The following is a 17,663-nucleotide window of genomic DNA, read 5'->3' as shown; positions in this document are numbered from 1 at the left end:
AATCTACTGTTAGCCAAGCGAAACACTGTAACCCAATTAAAGAATAATAACAATTTTGTAAAGCTCGTTTCCCTTTGCATATGCGTGTGTAAATATATACGTATGAACACGAGAGCTTGTATGCATGTGTGTGTGGGTAAACTTCAACAGTATTTTATTTAAAACTTACGAAAAAGCCAGCCGTTTCAATTGTCCTCATTCATAAATAAAGTTATACTATGGTACATTGTGCTGACACCTAATTCTTATTTTCAAAGATAGAACCTCAGTACATGTCGGTATGGTCAGGTCGGGTGGTTAACAGTACGCAGCTGAGGGAGCGGTAGCATACTCTTGTGACAGAGATGTCGAACTTATTAAAAAAAAAATAATTCTCTATGCACTGAATGTGCTAATTGTATCTCATATTTTACCTTTTTTGTAAACTCAGAATAGCTCTTTCTGTATAATTTGACACTGAAGCCACAGTAAAGATAAAAAAATATTACGAACGGTGAGAGATAATGAACAGAATTAAATAATACATAAAAACATGCACAAGTCTAAAAGAGGAAAGAATGAAGGAAAAGATCAATCCAGTCAGAAAATGGCACCAAAGAGCAAACTGAGTTTTTGCATCCCTCAGCATTGACACGTGACGAAGATAATGGGATAGTCAGACCTGCTGGGTCGGAATGGCGATAACAGCCGAAAATACCAGGTTACAGCAAGTCCCTAAAGGTAACGGCTATTGAAGTAGGTAGACTGCGTGATGAACTACTGGTGTTGAAATGATCATGTTACCCAGGCTGCACGGCCACAGCGATATGAGCACTACCCATCCTCTTATTGTGACTACAGGGATTACTAATTTCATTCCCCACTCCCTTCCACGTCTCTCATTACGGTCTGTGCGGTTGTGGCACGATTGTCAAAATGGAGGCCTTCCATTCATCTCACCAGAACCAAGCCGACGTCAGGGAGCCGACGCTGACAGGTCATCCTCTCGGTTGCCAAGGGCAACAGTCTCCACGCGTGCCCCAACGTCAACCTCAAGACCTTCCATTCTCTACACCGCGGCACCCACACTCGTCCTGTGGACTGTATAGATTGGTTGGTTTCAATAAACGTGTCCTGGCGAGCGAGTGGTAGTTCACTGGAATTAATCGGTGCCTTTGTACTTCTTTCGCCATCCACTCGGTCAAGAAATTAATCCACAAAAAGCTAGGAGGTCATCGCTGGTGTGAATGCCTGTTGGTATCCCCAACATCCTTTCCAGGCAGCCTTTGATACCGTCCGTAAAATACTCCGAATGATTTTTAACTCAGGCGACAGAACATTCTGGATAGACGATCAGTGTTTAACACGTGAACAGAAGTAGGAGGTGACCTGATAGAGGTCGCTAACATGAACACGCACGCATATATGCACGTGTACACGAGTAAGGCCACAGCTGGTGACTACTGAGAGTCAATTTGGGGAAGTGTATTTCCTATTTCCTCGAGTATGTATCGAGAATAAGTTTTGTGCACCTTTTTTTTTTTTTATCTTTTCGGTGGTGGTGGACCCTATACACTGCTATATAGCTGTCTGCATGGCTAACCCGGTTCAAAGTGAAGTAGAAATTTCTTGGGCTGTGAAGGTATCACACCAGGGAAGAGGAGGCTTGTTTTTCTCTCTACCTTTTCAGGGAAGACAGAGACAGCGAAGAGAAATTAATGTTGATGAAATGGAGCGTAAAGTGAGAAATCGTTGTTTCCAATGGGCAATCCGCTTCATACCGAACTAAATTCTCATCGTAATTTTTAGGTTTGGAAATAAAGCCTCATGATTATTTTGCCCTTTCTTTTATATTTCCTTGTATTTCCATACGAGCTCCTTCCACTTTGAATTCTCTGTACACATGTGGCTATCCCACTGGACTCGATATCAGAGCACAAGACGATTGGAGGCTTACAGCGCACGTACCGGATTTCTCAGGAAAAATGAACGGATGTGAAAGGAAATGATTCAGTTTGTAAGAAAACGGTTCGGATTGAAATATGATTCGGCTGCAAGAAAAGAGCTCAATTTTTTTCCTTTCCCTTTTTTTAACGTGCTTCATTTGATATTTATTTTCAAAAGATAGCTAGATAGGAACAAAACATTTGCGCATACTAGCAACTGTCCTTTTGAGGGGAAGACCAGCTCTCAAGAATAGCCCCGCCCTCTCTGTGAATGGAGGGCGGTAGAGAAGGGTGAGGTATGTGACACTTACTCCACCTCCTAAAAACACATCAGCAGAAGAGTTTTTCTCCGACTGGGTTGTATTATCACGAAACCTTCCAACTGACGGAATTTGCTGGAAGACCCTCTAATGAACCCTACCTTCATTTAAAAAAAGAAAAAAAGAAAGAAAACCCTACTTTAACTGAAGAAATTAGTAAATGGTCTTTCACCATTATCAAACACTCATACGTATAAGAAAAGTGTAACATGCAGGCTACAGCAAGCTACTAAAAAAACTGAAAGACCAACAGAAAAATTCAACTTCAAGATGCTGAGTCAAAATGGTAACATCGATAATAAGCGACATACCCTGGTTGGCTTAATGCACTGCAAGAAATGATTTTGATATTTAGGTAATAGAAATTCACGCCGTATCTTCTTTCAAGAAACTAACCTTAACCCTGCTACAAGCGGAAAGAGAAAAAAAAAGTCACATGTAAGAATGTTTCCCCGTAAGACAAACAAGAAAAAATCGGAAAGAGTTAAAAAAAAAAAAAGTCACATGTAAGAAAGACAAATAAGGAAAACTTAAGTAAGAGTATTAATGAAGTTAATTGGTATGGAGAGAAATAATTATCACAAAATTAACTAAACGAACTAAAGAAATAAAGACAAGTGCACTGTACAGGAAGATAAAATAACAGTCCATTGAAAAACAAAACAAACAAACACGAAGATGGACGCGGTGATGTGACACAACAACACACTATGTGGCGATAGCCAGTTTACCGTAGGAAGAAAACAGGAAGAAGATGAAGCCAGATGGACAAATGTGAAGAAAGCGATGATGAGAAATCATCCTCAACCAGTTAGCAAAAGGGAGATCAACCCACTCAAAGACGACAGACGATGGAGCTAAACATAATCGTTTGTTGTTTCATCGTTTCATCAAGGAATCCAAATCAAGAAGCTAAAGCAGAGCTGAGCCATTACAAGTGTTTACAAAGCACTGTCTGGATGCGCGGCAAATGCAGAAGTGAACGGTAGAAATGACAGACCACGAATGACGTGCCAAGATATGAGACCGTTCGTCAACAAAACTTTTATGGCATCTCTCCATTCCATCAGGAAAAAGGCAGAAAGCCACAGCACACAGAGGAACTAAAGGACGATGCAGATCCACAAGTTGATGAAGATAAAACCAGAATAGATCGTAGACAAAACAGAAAACATAGAGAGAGCTGCCCCATTCAGCAGATAAGGACATAGGGACATCACTCTCAATTACATCACAGTTTTGAGATTTACACAAAGGTCGATGGTCATAGAATAAACATGAGTTATCGGTAATCGCGGTAATCACCAGGTACTTGTGGTGAACATTAGATATTATTAGCATCAGTTAGTGGATCATCAGAAATAACTGCCGGGGTTAGTCGAGGTACTACAAGGCATAATATTGGTCAAAGGAATAAATAATACCTGCTGAAAACACGCTGCCGGCCAAACAAGCATCGACTAAACAGAAGACAACAAACTCATGCCTCCCGAAGTAAACAAAATGCAATCTGCTAGACTAGCCATGACTTATGAAGCACAAATAAATAATGGCTAAGATATAAAGAGACAGAGATATAAAGTAAACAAGCAAGCAAGCCTCCTCTGGTCATATTCTGCTCTGGTGTCGAGTTTTCTAACCTCATGGCTACGAAGCCTTCGTAGTGGATGGAGGTAAGACAGAGATGAAAGAAAGAGAGAGAGAAAGAAAGAAAACGTATTCCAAATCTCATTACAATATGCTATGTCAGACACAGACATATTTAGCAGCGATCAACACTCCCAGTCAGTACAGATATACGAGATGCAAATACGACCTCACAAAGCGAAGAATGGTGTGTTTCTGACAGGAGGCTTGGGGCTGACCGCACGAGAGCACACAATTGCGCTTACTAATGCAGCAGACAGTTCGGAATGTCTCCCCCTCAGATTAGCTCAGTGAGTGACTGCAGCATTATTTCTAAAGCAAGGAAATGCCTTGAGACCATCTAAAAGAAAGCCTTCTCTGAGCACATATATAATTATCTCCATGTACAACCAAAGCCACAATTCATTCCATTTTCCACTCCCGCAGCACCCTTCGATAGCATGGTTCAAACAAGAAATGGTTTCTGGCTAACAATTTCTAGAAAACCCTGGTGCATTACCAACCTTCCTCTGCAATGTTTTCCCCACTCCTCGCGACCTCATCACGATAAAACAACAATAATACTCCTACCTCCCTCTTTCTTTTTACTGGTCCAATTTCTATTTTTAATGTATAGGAACATTACCCAAGGAACACAAACATCAGACAACATTGTTTATATGGATATACTAAGCTCATATTTTTGCAACTTGTCCAGATAGCGGAGTATTGCAGGCCAGACAAAAATAAAAATAAAGGCGGTTCGACACAGCCATGGGCAAATGCTATTTGACCTATACCACTGTCGGCAAGTTGTTTTCTTGGGAATTTTAAATTTGCTGTATTTTCAAAAACGGTTTTCACTCTTTACAAAATGAACACTACAACGATAGGAATTTAAATGACGCTTTTCTGGAAATAGTAAAATTTTTGAGAGGTATGAAGAACTCTAAAGGCCCAAATATCATAATAAATACAGTCAAACAAACATTTCAATTCCCAAGCATGTTTCACTTTGATCAACGGCTGAACAAATATACCATGAATTTCAATTTTTTTCATGCAAAAGATTCGAACTAATAATCCTCAAACTCTTACTCTTCCTAATGTGATCTGGAAGGAGGCCAGTGTCTGAGACCTGCGACAGGCACTTCATCACTGCAATGTGCCACTGTCGACTACAAAGTTAATGTCGCAAAAGAAACCAATTACCCGTCTGTACACAAGCGATAGTCACAGCTCTCGCATGAACATCAGCAAATCAGCCAGTGATGAGTAACTGACTTTCCTGTCGGCTCAAACAGTCGCTGACAGGCAGGACCCCATTTATCACTCACCTCTGGCTTACTAATGCATTTTTAATGCACTGTGCCTGTGTTACCGTAATACCCACAGAAGGTACTTTACCATCTACTTGATCATCTACTATTGAGTGCTTGTCTCTAAAATGTATTTCAATATAATTATAAATAAAACTGTACAAGATTTTTTTAGCGCCTTTGTTGTACAGAAAGTCTGTGTTATTCGTCTAGAAATATCAAATTTTCCCTCACCTTAATTGTTCCGAAAATGGAGAAAGATTGCTACGACAAAAATAGCAAGAAAAGATGCAAAAACTATTAAAGAATCCAATAATCGGCTGTCTGAAAGTAGAAAGATGTACAGTCTAAGTAAGGCATAATCAGTAGCCAAGGATGACAATAAATCTTAGAGCAATTAAAAAACTGTCACGTGTGTGTTGTCTGCGGTTACTCTAATTTACCTTCTTGTTGATCGTCTGCCTTAGTCTTCTTCCTCCCACGTCCTCCCAGCTGCGATGGCCCCTGACTTCCCCCCGCCAAATAAGATCGGTCTGCTGAGGGCTAGACTACACCTCCACTGTCTCAGGGGACAAAGCGGTAATACATCTAACCTTCCCTCCAGTACTTAATGTAATAAACAGGACCACAGCATTATCAGGAACCACTCGATATCCGGTACCTTTCAACCAGTTCAACCAGTTAAACCAGTGACGAGGTCCAGCTCATAGCAAACTTAATGACATTTTCTTTTCTTTTTTTCTCTCTTTTCTGTGTGCGCCGTCAGGTACTGAGGTACTTTGGTCTGACATAGTACTAGCAAAAGTAAAACAAAAAAAAAAAACTATGAAAAGAAGTATGTCTGATGTGTCAAAGTCGAACTAAGCGAAAGCACTTAGAATAAACTTTTCCTTACAAAAAAATTTTCTTTATCAATAAAAAATATGTAAAAAGTATGTGACATTGGAAACTTTCCTCACATTCCGTTAAGTCCATGTAATGTAGGATAGTAAAATAATAATTATTGAAAAATCGTAAACTATCGGTTAGCAGTAGAAGGCTATCACAATGGACTACAGTATAGTAACATATGACTGCAGACTTTTAAGAATATTAATCACAAAACAAAGGAGAATAACAGCAGATAATCGCAAAACACAAGTCAACAAACATCAATTCAAATCCTGCCTCTGATGAGCCTGCATGTTCAGTGGTTCTGCAAAATAAACTGTTATATTAATCAAGGAGAATGGTGGGGTAGTGCCGAGGACCATTCTTCAAAAAGACGAGAGCGCCATCAAGAAAACCACGCAGCCCTAAGATGAATGTCCTTTGTCAGTGACTAGACCAGCTCATCTGCTCCCAACTATGGGCGATAGGGAGCAAGCCGTAGAAAGCTGGTGTCCCAAAAGAAAAGTAGTTACTATTGTAATGAATGACCCGAACCGGAAACGGGAAAGAGGGTGCAAGAAGACGAAGCCATTTGAATGATCCTACTTCTCAGGTCTGGAGTATTTAGTACGCTGACCACGTCTACAGCAGACGGTAGCAGGATAGGAGGGGCCAGAATACACAAGCACCAACACAAGTGCAGACAGTGTGGTCACACCAAGCTGATTACTACAAGGTCCATGGTAAATCTGAAATGTGAGGGAAGTGTATGGCTTATGTCAGGAAGGAGAAAAATAAAGTGTCAGAGAGTGTATGTAAGCGCGTGTGCACATGTATTTGCTTGTGTAGATGAAAGGAGTCATTTCTTGATTGCACTTTTGATAATGCGAGTAGTGCAGTTTACAAGTGTGGGTGTTTATGATTGGTATTTGTCACCTACGTGGCGGTCATCAAAAGGTGTTCTTCGTGTCACGTGCGAAAAAATGAATTCTTCTTCTTAAGAAAATAAGTATATTTATCTCAATAATTTACTATCTGAGGAAAATGTTATTAACAGTTTGTCTGTTTTATAATTATTGCAACAATTGCCTTGACGTCTAAGATTTCTTCTCCTGACATGAAAATAAGAGAAATGAAATAGAAATTTTAAAAAAAGACGAAAAAGAAGGAAAGAAAGAGACAAGACACGAAAAGATAAAAAAATTAAAAAACAAACGTCTAACACAATAACAAAATCTCTTTGTCCGATCTGTAAGCCATTCGAAAGAGGTTTAACTGTGAATTACCACGAAGCAGGAACCGAATGTTTCTGTTTGACTCTATGTGATTGGCTGTTCTTTTATCAGTTATCCAATGAAATATTAATAGTTCTTGACCTGAACTGAAACCACGACACTCAATACAGAGTGAAATCAAATGGGTTATATTTTATTTCAGACTCTTTTACTAAGCGAGTTTAATACTTGCACATCAGTAAAATCATTTCCATCGCGTGAGAACGCATTGGAATTTCCACAGCCTCGCATTCACAAATCCTCCCGGCTGACCTCTTCCCGTATTTACTATCAAGCTTCCGCGGGAAATGATGGCACTGGGTTGCAAACTCCCCCTGCATGTTTAGGTCATATTTTCCGCCGGCTAGCCAATTCACCGAGTGGGCCAATTCTGTTGGCCGGATCTCAGCAGGGCATTAATCGGGCCATTCATATGACAGCCATCTGATCATCCGTGTCTCTTGGCGGCCAACGTGGCCAAACATTCGCTCACCTTAACCGCACATCTCTGAATTCATTCGGCTTCCCTTGACAGGCCTTGCAGAACCGTATATATGCTTTCAGTTTGACTATTGCCACTAATACCCATTAAGATGACCTGGATAGTTATATGAAGCCCGGGTGCTACGACATTTATTAAAGTTCCTGCAGTCTGCCTACACTACCTCATCACTCCCCACTCTCAGGTCCTTACCGCCATTTCCACATTCAGCGTCCACGGTAATGGCAGCGGCTCGGCGGATGGTGTTAAGAAGATTTTTGCGAGGTTTAGACATCATGTTTTTTTCTGTGGGGTTTTTCCCCCAGCCACGACTTTATATGGTATCAGAACTGGGAAAGTCGGATTACTTTACCTCCACCCGTCGAATAAATCATAAGCGGAATAAGCGACCTTACAGTAAGGAGAGTACAGGACAGTTGCCTGCAAACCAGAAACATTTTTCAGAATCTCAATATCGAATAAAGAAATACAATGAAGCCCGACAACCGTCAACAAAAGCCTGCAAGACATGTCTTTCCACAAATTGTTAACCCTAAATTTTAATTAAACACGAGTATTTACTCGTTTTTATTAATGATGCGAGAAGCTGGAACGCGACAGGGGCCGATAATATGGGTTAGGTCAGCATTGCAGAATTCTAAAATGCACTCGATATTCCCCATACCGAGCCAGCGGTTAAAATTGACCACAAAACAGAGAAACAGACTGCTGTGAACAAACGTTTATCCCATCTGCACTTTATGTAAAACAAAGTCTTGAAACCAGGTTTAGGAAAGTGAAGGAAAATATGACTAGCAGCAATAGATGGATAGTGAACCCAATTAGACCTAAGCTGGGGGGGGGGAATGGCTGGAAATGACGAGGGAAAAAAACTAGCTGTAAGGCAAATAAATAAAAACGAAAAGTTTGACTTCTCGGTCGCTAAAGATCAAAAAGGTTTTACAAGGCTATAGCCAAGGTCATCATTTCTCGAAAAAATCGACTGCCTGATAGCTAATCATGAGGTTAGAGTGCTATTACACGTTGAGAATGTTAAAAAATATTGCGAGGATATCTTGGAAAGATGTATAAATGCACACGCGTGCGTGCGTGTGTGTGTGTGTGTGTGTGTGTGCGCGCGTGTGTGTGTGTATTCTACCTTCTTCTCGGATATCCAGGTCTTGTATTGTTTGAGCTTTAGGGAGAGCTCTCTCGTGACCCGGACAAACTCTCTCAGAGACATTCTGCCTAGCGACGTCTCTAGCTTCCTCCCCCAGTTCACCAGACAGTTCCTGCAAATGTAAAGCACCAACTCAGTATTTGTTTCACTAAGAACAAACTGCATTGTGTGTATGAAGAACACCGTGAAATACATCAAAAAATACATCATCTAAGCCATTCTAAGGCCACATCTTTTACAATTAAGTTGAACATAATCATGTACTTTTCTCACTGAAAATCATGCGTGCATACAGGCAGAAACACAAACACACACACAAGCGCGTTTCTTTAGACTAATCTCTCTCAACTTTATTGGTTCCTTTCGTGCTACATTGTTCTTTCTCTCAGCGTGCCCAGGACGATCAATAACATGTTAATAAATGTGTTTTAGTCGACGTGCCTTTCTTCTCTATGATTTTCACAGACAGAAAAAAAATAAATAAAAGAACCACTGTCGAAGTATTTTATCATTTTCTGTATCGTCCATAAGCCATTAGGGCGCGAAGTCATGACAGCTACTAGCTGGTTAAAACAGCTAAATAAACGAGTCAAGCCTTAAAGATGTGTCTCCCCGACGGCTTGTGGCAGTCAGTAAACTTATGAATTTTCCCTTGCCAGTATCTGGCTCTCCGAAATAGAATGCCGAGGAGTTGCAACAAGCTGTTTGTATAATGTAGACGGAGTAGACTCAACGGACTCTCAGTTTTCCCGTCCTGACAGCAGCGAGTGTCCTCGCGGGTCGACATGTCCTGGAACGTTCAATGCCGCTGGCCTTCCTGGCTCTAGAGACTGGGAAGCCTTTCTCAGTCTAGACTCGTCCTTAGTCTTAACTATCTCCTTACAAGAAAAAGTCTTGCGAAAATTGTGATCAATGATAAGGGTTCCTGTCAAAGCCAACCTAAATCTGGTCACCAACGGACAGTTCTCCCTAGACATAGCCAGCAAGGCAGAAGCAATACTGATAAATTGAATATACTTGTCGGCGCAAAAATATAATTTTCATTCAAAGTTTATTCCAAGATTGCATTTTTTATTTTTTATAAACCTTTAACTACGACAAAAATGTTTTTGTTCAGCTTTCTGTTTGGCTATGCTCCCACCCCAGCACACTCGGCAAAAGTCATGGTTACTGAAGTGTAAAATAACGGCGGGAGTTCTGGGCATATATTAAAAGATTTCCCAAACAGTAAAGGTGTTTATTGACAACGCTATCAACATGTGTTTTCCAGGTTTGTTTATCGTCGATAGTTATTATACCTAAATATTGTAACTGTCTTCTCTGCTTACGACCTCACCCTTCATGAGCATGTCATCAAAGTCACCCTTCTCTTTCCTTAACAACCATTCGCTTTCTTGGTATTAAACTCTAAATAATTGTCTTCACATCATGTAACAAAATAATCAATCTCCTATCTGTAGTAGAAGTCATCATCGTTGGAATCAGTCCTGCGAGTCTGGTGTCGTCTGCAAATTTAACTACAAGGCTATTATCGTTCCTGTGTATACACTTCGCCGTGTACAGGGCAAACAAAAAAGGAGAGTACAGACCCTTGGAGAGCACCAGTACTGGTGTACAAAGTACCGGAAATGGCATTACTGGAAATTCTTATAAACTGAGGTCTGGTGGTCATAGAGCCTAAGATCCACAGAGAAGTTCTAGTATCAACATTCATTTGAATAAGTTCTTGAACAAGAAAATGGCATTGTATGGTGTTGAAAGCACTGGAGAAGTCAAAAAACATTAGACATTACAGATTTAGAGATTAAAGAAAGTGAATATAAACATGGGGCACAATTTTATTATCAGGGCCAAAGACGTTTCAGTTCAATTGTGTTTCTTATTCTTCACATATTTTTTTCTGTTTTTACGTGTGCTTCAGTCAAGAAAGCAATATTGAAAGATATATCGCAAAATTCTAACTGCGCTTTTGTCTTTGTTTAAACCTACAATATAGTTGTCTTTCTTTTTTTTTTTTTTTCTTTCTTGTAACCATCTATATTCGAAACTGCACAATCGAACTTTCCAGGCGTGATAACTTTGTTGGCTGCCTTGCTGCTCGCCTAAGTTTTTTAGTTTGAAAATGGCCGCCTATCACTGTTGTTCACGGATACACATGAAACAACCCTTATGCATGGGTTAGGAGCTAGAATATTTCTTGGGTCAAATCCACACCACACCGCTTTCTTTCATGTCTAAATTTATCAAAATCTGAAAACGAGTGACAAAAATAAACCCAAATGAATATATTTATAATTGTTACGATAGCATGTATACATATTTTTGTTAAAAACGTGGGTTATTTATTACCACTCTTTGTTTTAAGAAGCAGAGATTGTTACCCTTAGCTGTATGCTAGTAGGAATGCATGGTGGTGAGCATGACTCTTATGAAAGAGCGCATGACTGAACAAAATGTCCATGGGAACTCAGTTTTGTAATTTCTAAACAAGTCTCGAAGTAGAAAGACGAGGTGGCGATATTTTGTGTTTGTCAGGAATCACTTGGGGGCAGAAAGAGCAACAAAGAGTTATACGAGATGTAATGTCGCCCTCGTCAGTCCGCCGTCTGCCCAGCCACCACCAGCTGTACAGAATATTATTCAAGTGTGTGTGTGAGTGTGTGATCGGACGTGGACTCCGCTTGTATGTAAGTTCGATCTTTTATTATTCAAGAAACTATAGACCTTGGAGGTGTGAACTAGTATGGAATTGGAGAATGAACTTTTGTATGTAGATGTGTTCTAACTAGAAAGTGGAGAGTAGTTTATATGACTGATGTGTTATGTATAATCGGTTGTTATTAGAAAAGTATTCATTAGAACACCTTAGGTGCTTGATGTGCTTACATGATCTGCTGTTGTTAGAGAGATACTGACTGGAGTTTCTTGTGTGTTCTTAGAAACGCTTACAGACTTCTACTCAAAGATAATCCAAGCTTTCGGTTAATATAAAAAGTAAAGCTCATGTTTTGGTGATTTGTTGTGAGAAAGAACACGCGTGGGACACAGTGCTTGCTTGTGTGCTTCGTCTCTGGAGTATGTGTCCCTGACAACTTCAATCAAACTCAGTTTAGTTTTCTTTATAAGAAATATCTTGCATAAGTGAACAATAAAAATTACCTATTTGGCAGCTCTCTTAGCTTTGGGCACTTTCTTTATTTGCTTTAGGAAATTATTATTACTGTACAGTATTAAATGTTTTTTTCACCTTTCAAAAAAACTCGTAACATTTTCCAACTGTATTACAACACATTTGTTAGCATGTCCACATTTTTTTACATAATTTATCAAGATCTATCATTTCCTAACATGACCTCTTTTAATTCCAGACACAGTGACCCCTCCTCTTTCTAATGGTTTCCGTCTTCTGTAAAAGGGGTCTTTTTAGCTCCTTCTCTCTTCCTTTCACTCTCTCTAAATATATATATATAGTGTGTGTTTGATAAAAAGCTTTAAAATATGCATCCATATTTCATTTAAAAATAATACGCAGAACAAGCTGATTTTCTCTTTAATCAGAAATATGGGATGTGAACAAGCCATTCTCAAAGTAATTTTTGAAAAAAATATTAGATCATGCTTATCTCTTTTTTGGGAGAAAGTGTGTGAGTGTGTGTGTGTGTGTGGGGGGTTCACTTTGAAGTTTTCATTATATTTTCCACATCATGCCAGCTTTCATCTTTTTAGATGTCAATATTCACAAGACTGGGCAACACGAGCGCTCAACGAAAATCGCTGAAAGTAGAGCATAGAATATCACTAAAAACATATTCCGGTGGTATTTTATCAGGAAGAGGCACGAGAAATATTATATCAATGTTTTTCTTTAAATTAACCTGGATTTTATGAGAAAACAGGAAGCGACGAAAGGGTAGCATTTAATAATAATAATAAAAAAGGCGTTGTCTGCATGAGCTAAATTCGAAGAGAAAAGATGCAATCATCGGTTTAAAAAAAAACAACAGACCAGAACACTGCTGCTGAATATTCTTATCGACACTCGGCGCTTGCTTCAGCTGACGTAAGAACTGAGCCACTCTCGCTGTTACAAACACTACTTGCTCGCAATAGAACTCTCCAGTATAGGATTTTTTTTTTTTTTTTTTTTTGGCTTTCCTAGTGGTAGGTGGGCATAATTTTACTCATATTTTGGGAATAATCATTATTTTAAAATGAAGTTAACCCATCATTTGAAACAATGTTGCACTCTGGTATTTCTGGCCGACAAGGGAAAAGGGACAGAGGAAAAAGAAGGAAAATGAAAGTAAAGAAAAAAACTTCTAAAACGGCTGACCGCCTTAGCTTGGTTTTCGCCAGACATCTCCAAAAAAAAAAAAAGTCTTATCTAAGGTAACAGACGATTCTTGGGATGCCATCGGGATATTATGGGGAAAAATAAATCAAGAATTCCTGGTCAACCCTTACACTTCACAAGAAAACTTTTCATTCTTTTAATAGCATAATGAAACTGGACATGTTAGACATCAGCACACATTCAGTTGCCGATGTAATTATCTGCTCTTGTTTTCCCAGCATGCCCCATGAGTCACGTAAACAACACCATGTGTCTGCTCTAGAAGGTGAAATGAGATAACTTCAGTATTAAGGGCGTCATATGACACAACAGCGATGACAATCAGAAAAATTCTATTATGGACCACAATAGCTGGACAGCTGGCAGGCCAACATTCAGAGTTGATTAACAGAACGCGGCTGTTGCAAATGAGTTCCTTGTTTAAGGGTTAAAAAAAAAAAAAAGTCTTCTCCATTGATAAATGAGACAACAATAACATTCAGGAACCGTACGTACGTATGCTATGTTCCTATGTAACAAGTGTTTGTAGCAAGAGTACTGCTGGTGTTAAAAACTTCGGCATGGTCCATAGTCCAGCTGGCGTGATTTCAGAAGCCGGTGTCTCGATCTGAGTTTGTGCTCGAGGCGGCTTCAATTTTCCCACTGCACAAGTGCAGGGGTCAACAGGTCATGTCGTGTTTTTGTGTGTTCATGTTGTTACATAAGTGACTTAGTACACGTATCAGTGTTGTGGGTATAGCGCTGTACCAATATACATTCATTTTACTCAATCTTAGTTGTTTGTATAAGGTGCAAGTCCAGGACAGAAATTTGTTGTTTGCACACACAAAAACACAACATAAGAGGTGTAGAGCCATGAGCCTGCGCACTGTGGGAATTGAAGCCGTCTGGAGTACAAACTCGGATCATGGAGGTGTATTAGTTCGTGCTCAGATCGTGACAGCGGCTTTGAGAAGGCTCACCAAGACCTGACAGGTTACCACTAGGCGGAGGCCAGAGTTAGTCTCGGTACACTGATCACGCGGTCCTCTATGTCGGCACTTGCGTGTGACGATCAATAGCTCGCTGCTGTCTTCCTCTCATGGCTGTTACTGCCGAACGAACAGCATAAGCGAAACTGTGAGTGGCTTAAGGACTGGATTAACTTAAAATTTTTCAAGTCTCTGAAAGTCAGCCAAAAAAAAAAAAAAAAACCACAGAAGAGAGTCAACTTCTTTCGACGTTCTTTTAGAGACAAGAGAAATATTTTAATTAAAAAACTTAGCTAAGCCTCCAAAGTAATCCCCGGAAAGATTTTTCCTGTTACACTTACTTTTTATTTTATTCAATAGCAATGCCTAATTAAAGCTATTTCGTATACATTATGTGGGTATATATATATATGAGACACACAATACTTTGTCTACGGGCTTCAAAGTCGGTACCCATGTTAGATTGAACCCATATTAGATGTTACAGATGATGCAAGTGACATAAACTCATTTTAGAGACTTAATATATCTCATCCCCTTTGTTCTCTGGGGTCTTTACATATGTGCGAGAGTGCGTGTAAATGCAGGCGATTCATTACTACAAATGTTTGTTTATCCTCGATACAGTCATCGACTGACGGACAAATCGACTCAGCCCTCCCCCCAACCACAAGAAAGCAAGATACAGGGAGAAGCGCAATGAGCGAGTTATTCCCATTAAGAGCTTGATTTAGCACACGCATTACTCTTTTCTCTTTCTCTTGACAATGACTGACCGACTGAAAGAAAGAAAAAATTAAAAAAAGCCAAGGACATAAGAAGCAGTGGTATCTGCATCTATTTTCTTACTCTACATATAAAAACAAACAAATAAATAAAAAAAAAAACCCAGCTGCAGATGAGCGTTATTTGTAACTTTCTCGTTAGGCGCGAGCTACTTGTGAAACACTGCCATCCTTTCTGTCTCAAGCAGTCAGCATTTTTATCAACCCGCTTATGTTTTAAACATCTGGAAAGTAATCGCGCTTTCCTACCACCAGAAAAGCTCTTTGAGAAACTAGAGAATACAGAATGCTAATAGAGTTAGTGCACATCACATGCAGCCCCCCGAGACCGCTAACGCTCTCTAGTGTAGCGAGTGGCATACCGAGGTGTTGCTGGCGACAACACAACAAAAAAGCCCTCGTTTTGTGGAAAGTGTTTTGAGCGTAATTCGAAACTAATTCTTATCACGCGTGTATGCTAAGTGCGGAATAATATATGGAAGCAACAGGCTCCCCGTAGCTCGCTTGCCACCTCGTGTACTGCGCAGTTTAAAGAGGGTTCAGACAGAATATGAAACGGGACACCTAGGGAACACTCGAGATAAAGGTAAGTATCGATACAAAGGTCAGTTGATTAGTATCCATTCCAGCCGCACTGTCTTCTGCGGTAGTTGGGTAAAGGTCTAAAACAACACCTGACTTCCGGTAGTATCCATTTCGTTTCTAGCAACGCATTAAGGAGAGCTTGGCATTCTGTTGTGGCGAGTTTTTCTTGCGCCCAGTTTTGGATAAAGATCGCAACCTGTTGTGCTCCGTTCACCTTTGAATACGCTGTTTACAAAATACAGATACAATACAAAACATCTGTATAAATCTTTTTCAGGAATTTGCATTTCTACCAATGTTTTATATATACACACAATCATGTCTCGGAGCAAGCCGGCACACCGATACCTGTCGTCAAGGATACCCGACGAGACGCAGCAGCGCAATCCTTGCCGGTGTCTGTACACTCGATAGGAGGTCGTTCATTAGGCGGTCTGTCCACACCTTCACATTCGTCAGCCAGTTTTTTCCTCTACTTATCTCGACGTTGTCCTTCCACGACCCCTGAAGGACCGTCTAGGGTAAAAAGTGTCATGTCTAGCAACATGACCGAACCACTCCAGTTTTCGACGGTAGCGAGCAACTGTTTGCAACAGGGTGGCGATTGCGCTGCCTACGAAATCATTTGTTTTTTGTTTGCTGTTAACAGATTTGGAGCAGTCGCCTTAACTATTATTTTCGAATGTCTGGATCCATCTCTACGTCTTGGCGTGCAACGTCCTTGCTTCACAGCCAGACAGCTCTGATGGTTCGAATGAGACCTTCGATGATGAATTCGCGCCATCACATACTATATATCCCCCTCCTCTCTTTCTCCTCATGCCAGACTCTGTCAAAAGCCTTTTTGAAGTCGACGAAGATCCGTACCATGTTTCAAATGTTTACCGCAACTAATGAAAATCTATTTAACTGTGCTTCTACCTGTTCTTCTGCTGGCAGTCTGGGATGAGGTGATCTTGGCTCACCTTTCACCCTGCTTGTCATTTCCCTTCCACGGGACGGTTATGGTAAAAGGCTGCATCCACTCTTTGAGCAACTGTTTTCTTTTATATATTTTTTGACACTGCGTGGTAACTGCGTTTACCATCTCTTCCCCTCAGCACTTGAGCAATTCCGATGGGACTTTGTCGACCTCCGAAGACTTCTCTCTCTTCGGAGTGCGTAGTCACTTCGACTATTTCCAGTAGGATTGTAAGGTCTGCAGAGTCGTTGGTTGCATCCTGATCGCCTTGTATGATATCTTGGTCTGTGCTCAGCGGGGAGTTGCATAGGTAGGTCTTTGCAGTATTCAGTCCGTCGGTTTAGTGAGATCACCATTGCAGTCTTCGATGACTGACGTCTTCTGCTGTCCTGGCTTAGTGAGAGCTTTCAGTGGTTAAATGCCTTAATGTTGTCATCCCATACCGTCCATTTCGTCGACTGTTTTAGATGTAAGATCACGTTTATTTTTTAAATGAAGCTTGTGATTTGCTATGACGCCTTTTCAACTAACTCTTATTCTTTTTTTTTCTTGGTTATTCAGCACACTTTTCCAACATAGCTTTTTACTGACACTATCTACATCATCGCCGTCTTTTCTCTTGCTCCAGCACCGTTTTAACCACATCCACATGAACGGTGAATGAGCGAACACTGTAGAAACAGGAAACATTAATTAAATGTTCAATAACTTGATTAAATCGTCACTAACCCTTGAAACACAATTGTGATACGCCTTCAAAAAATGGCCTTAACAAGAAGCAATCCTCAAGAGGGTCCGGGGAGGTTTTAAAGCCTGCTATTCACAGACATGACATGGTAGCTATTTTCGCGTTTCCCACCGTTATTTTATTTTTAGCTTCTTAGTGATTGATAACACCACTACGTCCTATTAAAGACGACGCCTTCCTTTCTCATACACAAGCGAGGACAATGGTGAATTTGAAAAGGCCACTTTCCAGCGGCGCAAGCTCATCTCTGTCGAAGACAGTCTT

The 17,663-nt window shown here is 40.3% G+C and overlaps 1 protein-coding gene across 4 annotated transcripts in view; it reads right to left on the bottom strand.

Annotated features, from left to right (window-relative positions):
• The window catches only part of LOC112576955 (ATP-dependent DNA helicase Q4-like), a 110,356-nt gene that overhangs the window by 44,780 nt on the left and 47,913 nt on the right, over positions 1-17,663 (bottom strand). For all 4 annotated transcript variants that reach the window (XM_025259844.1, XM_025259845.1, XM_025259847.1 and 1 more), the window contains one exon: positions 8,975-9,107. In XM_025259844.1, coding sequence (XP_025115629.1) covers positions 8,975-9,107 — 133 coding nt within the window. The remainder of the gene's footprint in view (positions 1-8,974; positions 9,108-17,663) is intronic.

The sequence above is a fragment of the Pomacea canaliculata genome, linkage group LG12 (assembly GCF_003073045.1).
Source record: "Pomacea canaliculata isolate SZHN2017 linkage group LG12, ASM307304v1, whole genome shotgun sequence".
Taxonomy (NCBI): Eukaryota; Metazoa; Mollusca; class Gastropoda; order Architaenioglossa; family Ampullariidae; genus Pomacea; species Pomacea canaliculata.
Note: the sequence above shows the minus strand (reverse complement) of the source record. Positions and strands in the feature narration are given on the sequence as shown.